The sequence below is a fragment of the Colletes latitarsis genome, chromosome 10 (assembly GCF_051014445.1).
Source record: "Colletes latitarsis isolate SP2378_abdomen chromosome 10, iyColLati1, whole genome shotgun sequence".
Lineage (NCBI taxonomy): Eukaryota > Metazoa > Arthropoda > Insecta > Hymenoptera > Colletidae > Colletes > Colletes latitarsis.
Genome location: NC_135143.1, coordinates 10,517,424 through 10,526,575, shown reverse-complemented (window position 1 = coordinate 10,526,575; position 9,152 = coordinate 10,517,424). Strand labels below are relative to the sequence as shown.

The following is a 9,152-nucleotide window of genomic DNA, read 5'->3' as shown; positions in this document are numbered from 1 at the left end:
TGCTTACACCTTATGGACTTTCATGGTCCAATCTGACTACCATACCGACAGGAAAATTTTTCGGCGAAATTAAAAAATTTCAAATCATTCTAGAAATATTATTTTAGCGCTCAGGTCTTATTTTTTTTTTGGATTGGTAACGTTGCATGTGATATAAAAATGGTAAGAGGGCTACGTGCCACGTAGCCCCCCAAACTATATGATACGAAAATGCATTAAGTGACAGGTATTTCATATCTTGTTTGTGGTAAATGTCAGGGAGCGGAAGAGAAGAATTACAAAATTAGGTCTATTATTTAAATCCTCGTGTGAATAGATATATTTTTGTAATTATAGGGACCATAAAGAACTTGTGAGAATGTGTTACTGTTTATAGCCCTCTAGTAGGTAAGCTCGAAAAGAGCCTCCGCACGCGACAGATAAACCTTAACGCGCTTCGAGTTGCTACCCAGTATTGAACTCTGTATCACAAGTCACGGTTATATCAGGAGTTTGTTGTTCCTTCGCTCCGTGTGTTGTATGTGTTTATATTGGTTTTTTGAGTAAAACCTACTAAATTTTCATAATGAGTGCCGAGGAAGAAGTACTTCGGATTCAAAAGAAATTACACAAGATGTCGAGCGGCGACGGGACGGTGAGTAAGTGAGTAAAATAAAGATAGTTGTGTATCGCTCGGCACATTCAGAGTGCTCACCAAGAACGAAGCTCTTTTTCAAGTTAAAACACGATTGCCGCGATATCGTCTAAACGCGCATCATGTACGAACATATTATCGTTAAAAAGTTTTGTTTAAAACAATAATATTCATTTATATGATTTTATATGTATACTTAGTGTTTGTATTATCTAAGGTACTCAACGTATTGTAGAGCTTAAATATCTAGTATTCTAATTTTAACGTCTTAATGAAATTTTGCAAAGGTTAAATCATGTTCTCGTTTTAAAATTGATTTCAGTACACATTGCATATTCTATTGTAATTATGTTGTTAACATTTTAAAAATATCCTACTATATATTTAAATTGTTTAGATAAAGTCGTCCATTGTCAGTGCAAATTGTATTACTGAACAAAGTTAACTATACACATTTTAAAAATAAAAGCATATAGTAAAAATATGTTAAATTACATAATAAACAACTATAAACTGAAATTAAATAGTTATATTTAAGGCTAAATCATTCATATTGATTTAATATCAAATGATATTATGTATAATTTACATTATAAAATGTGAATGATTTATGTCTATTAGAGTATACATAATTTTGCATTAACTAACAAAATATTTTTATTTCAGGGTCAGGAACAAGCATTGGAACTACTTAAAATATTACAAAAGTTACCTGTTGACTTAGAACTTTTGACTAAAACACGTATCGGTATGACTGTAAATGCGTTAAGAAAATCAAGCAAAGATGAAGAAGTTATATCATTATCCAAAACTCTTATAAAAAACTGGAAGAAATTTTTATCTGGTAAGGAAATAAATTTATCAAAATAAAAATGATTAACTGAATTGAAATTATATATTAATATATATTTTCATTTAGGATCCAATAAAGAAAAAGATTCTACTTCCTCAAGTAGTTCAAAAAAGAGGGAGGACAAATCAGAGAAAAGTAAAGATGACGGAGATCAAAAGAAAGATAAAGATAATATGGATGGAAGTGATGTTAAAATGAAAGAAGAAAAACCTCATAAAGATTTTCAAAGAAAACAATCAACATTCCCTGCTCCTACTACAACAGATGCTGTTAGGCTTAAATGTAGAGAACTTCTAGTATCAGCTTTAAGAGTGGATGGAAATGCTATGGAGGGCTGTGCCAGTCCAGAGGAATTGGCTGAAGAATTGGAAGAAGCAATTTATGCAGAATTTAAAAATACAGATAACAGATACAAAAACAGGGTAGGAAAATTGTTAACTTTCGTATATATTTGTGTTTTTGTTTAAATGCGTAATGTAATTTTCCACATCTTGTTTAATTTTTTAGGTGCGTAGCCGGGTTGCTAATTTACGCGATGCGAAAAATCCAACTCTACGAACTAATTTCATTGCCGGTGCTATAACGCCTGCTCGACTTGCCGTTATGACTGCCGAAGAAATGGCTAGTGACGAGATAAAACAGTTAAGAGAACAATTTAAAAAGGAAGCAATCAATGATGCACAACTTGCTACAGTTCAGGGAACAAAAACTGATTTATTAAAATGTGGAAAATGCAAAAAACGCAATTGCACTTACAACCAAGTACAAACGCGTTCAGCCGATGAACCAATGACTACATTTGTGTTGTGCAATGAATGTGGAAATCGATGGAAATTTTGCTAAATATTTCACCTCCCCACAGTTTTGCCTGATCACCATGATGGGGAAAATGGATTTCATTTAAGACCTGCCTATTTATCAACACATGTTAGATTTAATGAGACATCATGAAAAATATACCATATGCAATTTTCGAGTCACAGACTGTACATTGATCGCTTAATGATCTTTTTAATCTCTTCACAAGTTTTAAAGAACTCTGTTTCCATTCAATTGTATATACTCGAATTGTAATTTACTAGGCCTCAACTTTTTAGAATGTACATCAAATCTAATGGATAATTTGATAAGTTAGATGGAACGAGTAAGGAATACTTTCAATTATATTAACGCAGCATCATTGCTATTTAAAACTCCATGTACGAATGATATTAAAATGAAAATAATTTTCTTTTCCATTGTACAAGTTTACATGTCTTATCTGTGGAAGAGTTCTGAATTGTGGGTACAGATCTGAAATACATGTATGTAATTACAACGTAGTATTTTTGCAACCCTTTGCGATGTTATAAATAGCAAAATTCATTTTTAAGCATGAATATAGTATATTATAGTTATAGAACTTTATTTTTTGTTTCGCATATAGAATTTTTTGTTCCGTTAAATTTATCTTACGTAATGAATTAAACAGCAGTTCTGGATAAAACTTACAATCGATTGAAAAGTATATTTCATTCAATTCTATTACAGAATAATTTTATTTGAAACTTTCTATCGATTTTATTCTAAATTTGATACTTTTTGCGATTCACCGTACGATGCCGCCACTGCAACTCATGTGTCTGACAATTTAGACTTTATAGGGGTTTACGTACTTGGGCGTATACATTAATTTCTAACCTAACATTAATCAGTGTCACTTGTGTTACTCAACTTTCATGCATTACATAGTTTTGAGCGTTTCACAAATTATATATGATTTGTTAGTAACATTATGTAGGGAAATAGAGTTACGTTATTCCACGTGCATTAAATGACAACGTACGAATATATATAGTAAAATTTTTCGTCATAATGTAACTTCAAAATGAAGTAATAGAAGATTCAATGGATATCCACAGCAGCATAAGTTAATATTCTCTGGTAACGACCACTAATTCAGAAAGAAATTTTATTAAGGGCACAAAAGGTATATTATTAAAGTACAAATTCACATAGAAAGTGAATGTTTTTCGTTCTTCAATATGTGTGAAGACGCCCGTATTAAAGAGCAATGGCAACTTTTACAATGTCTTCGAACTACTGTAGAGTGTTTATTAGTTGATGGTGTTTTGAACGTATGGAATGTTTACGGTGGTTTAAATCGCCTTCACAATGTAATGGAACGAATATTCAAACATGGCTGTCGAATATTTAATCGAAATGTAAGATAATATTATTATTCGTATATCTTTAATTGCACAAATTGCATATCGTAAAATAAATTCATTTATATCGATAACAATAATTGATATTGTTTGTACATATTTTTGTATTATATACAAATGTAAATTTTACAATATGATATAACATTCTATCAGATTATAAGTGTTTCATTACATTGTTGGTAATGTTGTTTTGTTTCTGTTCTTATTGAAGATGTTTTGTTATTTACATTTTTATATGTGAAGTTATTAACTAATGTAATGGTGTAATGAACATTATAATATAATATTGATATTGACTGTAGTAAAAGATATTAACATTTTTTACAAGGGAGAACCAGATTGTTGGATCTTTATTCAAGGATTAAATTGGCTACAACCCTCTTTAGCAGTATCCCCTGTATTATCTGAAGTTGAAGATTATCTGTCAAATTTACCAGCACGAATAACATCACAAAAAGATATGTTATGGTTGTATAAAAGGTATACACACAAATTAATTTATTATTTAAGTAATTAAGTAAAAGTTAAGTTTTTGGAAAATTTTAATATAGCCAAAATTTTAAAAATGATTTTTTTCAACATTTTCGTAAAGTTGTAATTTTTAAGGGTGTATGGGATCTTGAAAATATTCGGGATTCCCGAAAATATCCGGGATTCTCCCGAATGTTCAGAATCCCGGAAGTGTTGTGTTTCCTCTATGTTTTACAATTCATAACATTATAATTTTCTTCCATTGCACATATATGCAAACTAGATAAATTAACATTTTCGATATAAACGTATTAAAAATAGAAAATCCAAAGTTAGTGGTATGCGGAAATTAAAAACCCCCAAAATTCCGATATACAAAATGAGATAGGAGAAACTTATTTCGGATCACTCGGGACACGATTGCTAATTTGCCATTAAGTATCTATTTAGGAATATATACCAGTTTTAAGATTTTTTAAATTATTGGAAGTATCAAAAAACCTGAAAATATCGGGAACTGCGGAATTTTCGAGAATCCGAGACATTCTCGGGAATTCCGGATATTCTTGGAATCCTCAACATAATAACTATTACATGTGTTTGAGATTATTAATTTGTTCAAATAATCAATCAAATTTAGTAGCTGATTTTCACTTTTAACAAAAAATCTTTCCATTCATAAAATTATTATATCGAGTTATATAAAAGAAAATTAAAAAAAAAAAAAAAAAATTATTTTTCAATGTTGGCCAAATTTGCCAGATTAGCTAAATTTTTAAAAATATTAATTTTATTTCAAAGTATTATGTATTTAAATGTACATAACATTATAATGTAGCTTGGAGAGTCATTCTTTGTCACATAAGCTTTCCTGGCTTTTGTCTGATAAGGAACACTTACTTTCATGTTTTGAACCATGGGCATTTTTGTGCCAAGAAAATTTAGCTGAAGCCACATTATTATGTTTAAGAGCAGTTGAACGAAGTCAACCTGTACTACTTACAGAAATTGATCCATCTTTGGTAAGTTATTTAGATGAAGTTACATTTAATCTGTACTTTCGTTTAAATCTTTCATCTAAGTATTTTCGCTTTTAGTTTTTACCCTCTTGGGTTTCTCCTAAAATAAGTCCCAGACGACATCAGCGATCTTCGTCGTATCCGATTAATTTTCCTACCGCAAATTTCAACATGGCTAGAGATAGAAGTATGCACGTTGAAAAATGTCAATTAGAATCATTAAGAATATCATCAGATAATACAACTGTTCAACATAATGATATTAAATCTGAAGAAAATCATCATAAAATAAATTTTAAAGAAGTTAATGATATACCTTTAAAGACTTGGAATAGCCTTTCTACATTGACTAAAAATTGTAAAATTCCAGGAACAAATTCACCTACTTCTTCATTGACAGTAGCAGACACTAGCTCAAACAAAAGTAGTGATTCTCAAATCTGTCCAGTTGAATTATCAAAAATAATTAACGTAGATTATACTGATGTAAAACAGCCTGTGCCTGTAGCTGTGGATAGTACATCATTAACAAGGCCAAGAACTCCTTTAAGAAAAATAAAACTCAAAGTTAAAACGAAACAAAATCAAATTACTAAGAAATTCAGTGATTCATTAAATAATGAAGACTCATTAGGAAATACTGTAAGAAAATATAGTATTCCATCTCTCATATCAAATGAAAATAATATAAACAGATCTGTGACAGATTCTGCAAAAATCAAGATATCTCAAAAACCAAGAAAAAAATCTTCTTTTTTATCAGGATCAGCACCTGAATTCAGTGGTTCGTGGAGCTTAGAAATTGAGGGTCAAAAAGATATAAGAACACCAAAAAAAAGTTTTATGGAAGATGGAGGAAGTAGTGTTCAACCTATGGCGATCGGATATTTTCCGCGTCCAATAAAAGGTCAAAGCTTGACAAGCTTTTTAGCTTCCGCACAATTTTCTAGAACAAATGCCGAATTAGACAGAGAAAATGCACACTTCAGCGTTTCTGAAGCCATGATAGCTGCTATTGAACAAGTAAAATGTAACAAACAGTGGTGCCTCGTGGAAGAAGCAGTCGAGGAAAGTGATGAAGAAATAAATAATTTAAAACAAAGAATACGGTTAAGACGCCGTCAGCGACAAGAGGAGCGATGCAAAGGGAAAACGTGGAATCGTGATTTATTGAGCGATGGGAAAACAGATACAACTACTACTGATCAAAGTGTTAGCCCTTTATCAACTTCATCTGATACTCCATCGGAAAATATTTCTACAGATGATGTGGAAGATCTAGAAATAGATGATGAGCGAAATGCGCTAAAGTTAAGGAATACTGGGATATCTATATCTATGGCATCTTTATACTCGGATGCAGATTTGTTTCAATCATCTCTTGTACATGGAACAGAATTGACATTAACTGAGAGCAGTATGTCTGCAGAAGGTGTAGCTTTGTCACTTATTAGCAGGTTTAGCGAAAAACAATTACCAAGAGCAAGCGAATTGCAGTGGCTTGTTTCTGAAAAAGAGGCACCACAGAGCTTGTTACCAATGCCCAAAAGTTGGCCAATTAACCCAGACGAAGCAGAACAGCCAATTCCACTCCGCGGAACTATAGAATGGGCTCCGCCAAGACCTCAAATTATTTTCACACTACATCCACCACCAGTGTAAGTTTACAAATTTAATCGATATCCCGAGTGGTACATACGTGAGCACTTGATTAAATGTCATTAAATCTGTATATTTAGACGGAGAACTCTTATAGCTAAACAGAATTATAGATGTGCTGGATGTGGAATGAAAGTTGCTATAAAATATGCAAATAAATTTCGTTATTGTGAATATTTAGGAAGATATTTCTGTACTGGTTGTCATACTAATCAAGTGACATTAATACCAGGAAAGATTTTATCTAAATGGGATTTCAACAGGTATAAATATTTCAGTAAACGTGCATTACATATCGAGTACCGTATGATCGTTCTAATTCTTTACTATTCTTTCATTTAGATATCCTGTATCAAATTTTTCGTATAGATTGTTAGATCAAATGATGTTAGACCCATTGTTTCAAGTGAATGATTTAAATCCGCTACTTTACAGGCGCATAAAGCAATTAGATAGAACAAGATTATTACGAACCCAATTATTTTTCTTTAAAGACTTTTTATTTACGTGCCGTTTTGCATCAAGGTATGAATTTAAATCCTCCTTTTTAAATGTTTGTAACTATATTTTAAATAAACCTTATTCAAAATCAATCTAATCCCTCTCCTCCGTGAAGAGTCTTCAATTTTTGCACATTCGTAGATCTACATAATCGTTATCAGTTTTCCCTCAAACATATAGGGAGCGGAGCAAAAGTGTCGAAAAGTGCGTTTACCATTATTTTGAGTAATCTATGTTCATTTTTTCGATTTATCCGATAATGAAAAAGTCGTGATACTTTTTAGGGCCATTAATTTAGGTTAACATTATAGGGTCATTCTAGAGAAAATCGATTACTTTTTACGATCGATGTAAAAAGTCGATCTATTTTCTATTGCTCAACTCTCTATAGATTTAGATTTAGGGGAAAATTAATAATGGGAATTAATGACGAATACACAGATAAAATGTGCACAATTTGAATGAAATCAACGAAGGGGGATTTCCGCGATTTTGAATACGGACTTCTATTTTTACATTTCTAGCGTTCAAGAAGTGTTGAAAAAGGAATCAAATTATATAATAAGCGATCCTCATGTGTATTCTATTCAAGATTTAATACACGTTAAGTATGGTATTCTACCTGTAAAATTGCAAGAATTAGTTCAAGTATGCAACATGCATATTATAGGCTGTGAGGTAATATGCTAATACTGTGTCTACATATATTATCTATCTATATGTTTAATAAAAGTAGATTTTTATTTATTTTAGTTATGTCAAGCTAGGGGATTTGTATGCGAATTATGTTATTCCAAAGATGTTATATTTCCATGGGAATTGTCAAAAGTTAGTAGGTGCGAAATGTGTGGTGCATGTTTTCACAATGAGTGCAAGCAAAAATTTAATAAAGCAGACTGCCCACGCTGTATTCGTTTACACGATAGACGAATTTCTAGAGAAGAAACATTTTGACATATGGTGAATTTATCATATATTACATGCTTGTTTATAGAAATCGAATTCATACTCTGAAAGATGAAAAATGTGACGTAAGTCGTTGATATCGAAAAGCTATATTTTTTAGAATTTTAGATATATTTATGTTTTTACAATATTTATTGTATTCAGCCTAAAATTTGTAGCATATTTAAACTAATCAGAGATCTGTATATTGTATTTATATGAGTGAACAGATTATATTCTTTTAATTTGGAAATTTAATATATTTATTGATTCCTCAAGTCTGAAACATTCAATTGCTTGAAATGTCAGGGCATAATAATCTCAGAAAATAAAATTAATTAATAAAAATTAATTTATTGCAACTATATGAATTTCAAATGTAGAAAAGACTGAACAAATGTGATATTTAAAAAAATGTATAAGTTTATTGCTAAAGTATTCCTTAATCATGTCTTTTGTAAGTAACATGTAATTGTTACTATAGAAAAAGATGGTAGAAATAAATTATATACTTGCAAATCGTGTATTTAACAGTATAATTTATTTCAATATTTAAAAGAATAAATTACATCCATGAATTAGAATGTCATGCGTATTTTGCATTTAATTTTTATTTTTCTAATAATGAATTTTAATTTAATACATTTTTTTAGATTAAAAATTAGAATGTATAAATTATTGCATGTCATAAATGTTGAATGTAAAATGACAATAACATTTGAGTACAACAGGTCAGAGAAGTATTACCTTTGCACTAAAAATGCATTATAACATAGTCATAACTATAGTACCTGGTTCTCATCATAATTAAATGTATTGTTTATTTATAAAAATTGTTAATGCAATCGAAGTTTATAATAAAA

General features: G+C 30.5%; 2 protein-coding genes across 6 annotated transcripts; both read left to right on the top strand.

The window, feature by feature from the left end:
* Positions 1 to 324: 324 nt before the first annotated feature.
* On the top strand, positions 325 to 2,773 carry Tfiis (RNA polymerase II elongation factor). Of its 3 annotated transcripts, none has more exons than XM_076773981.1 (4): positions 325 to 634; positions 1,301 to 1,478; positions 1,554 to 1,909; positions 1,995 to 2,771. In XM_076773981.1, exons 1-4 carry the CDS (start codon positions 566 to 568, stop codon positions 2,328 to 2,330), a joined length of 939 nt encoding a protein of 312 aa, XP_076630096.1. In that variant the 5' UTR covers positions 325 to 565; the 3' UTR covers positions 2,331 to 2,771. The 3 variants fall into 3 exon arrangements, with proteins under 3 accessions (XP_076630096.1, XP_076630099.1, XP_076630098.1); XM_076773984.1 differs by having other exon boundaries at positions 327 to 642; XM_076773983.1 differs by lacking the exon at positions 325 to 634 and adding an exon at positions 743 to 851 and having other exon boundaries at positions 1,995 to 2,773.
* A 352-nt stretch (positions 2,774 to 3,125) lies between these two features.
* Positions 3,126 to 9,028, top strand: Rubicon (run domain Beclin-1-interacting and cysteine-rich domain-containing protein rubicon). 3 transcript variants are annotated; one of them, XR_013080379.1, is made up of 9 exons: positions 3,126 to 3,691; positions 4,023 to 4,174; positions 5,004 to 5,187; positions 5,263 to 6,842; positions 6,924 to 7,106; positions 7,186 to 7,368; positions 7,869 to 8,022; positions 8,098 to 8,375; positions 8,943 to 9,028. XR_013080379.1 is itself a non-coding variant. In XM_076773979.1 (9 exons), exons 1-9 carry the CDS (start codon positions 3,512 to 3,514, stop codon positions 8,296 to 8,298), a joined length of 2,634 nt encoding a protein of 877 aa, XP_076630094.1. In that variant the 5' UTR covers positions 3,127 to 3,511; the 3' UTR covers positions 8,299 to 8,860. The 3 variants fall into 3 exon arrangements, 2 of the variants coding, with proteins under 2 accessions (XP_076630093.1, XP_076630094.1); XM_076773979.1 differs by lacking the exon at positions 8,943 to 9,028 and having other exon boundaries at positions 3,127 to 3,691; positions 5,263 to 5,371; positions 5,555 to 6,842; positions 8,098 to 8,860; XM_076773978.1 differs by lacking the exon at positions 8,943 to 9,028 and having other exon boundaries at positions 8,098 to 8,861.
* The last annotated feature ends 124 nt before the right edge of the window (positions 9,029 to 9,152 follow it).

Bases quoted from the DNA above. Each gene is read 5' to 3' on its own strand.
- Tfiis (XM_076773981.1), top strand. From the start codon at position 566: ATGAGTGCCGAGGAAGAAGTACTTCGGATTCAAAAGAAATTACACAAG. The intron at 1,479-1,553 runs GTAAGGAAATAA...ATTTTCATTTAG, and splicing joins CTGGAAGAAATTTTTATCTG to GATCCAATAAAGAAAAAGAT. The intron at 1,910-1,994 runs GTAGGAAAATTG...TTAATTTTTTAG, and splicing joins ATAACAGATACAAAAACAGG to GTGCGTAGCCGGGTTGCTAA.
- Rubicon (XM_076773978.1), top strand. From the start codon at position 3,512: ATGTGTGAAGACGCCCGTATTAAAGAGCAATGGCAACTTTTACAATGT. The intron at 5,188-5,262 runs GTAAGTTATTTA...TTTCGCTTTTAG, and splicing joins CAGAAATTGATCCATCTTTG to TTTTTACCCTCTTGGGTTTC. The intron at 7,107-7,185 runs GTATAAATATTT...TCTTTCATTTAG, and splicing joins TCTAAATGGGATTTCAACAG to ATATCCTGTATCAAATTTTT.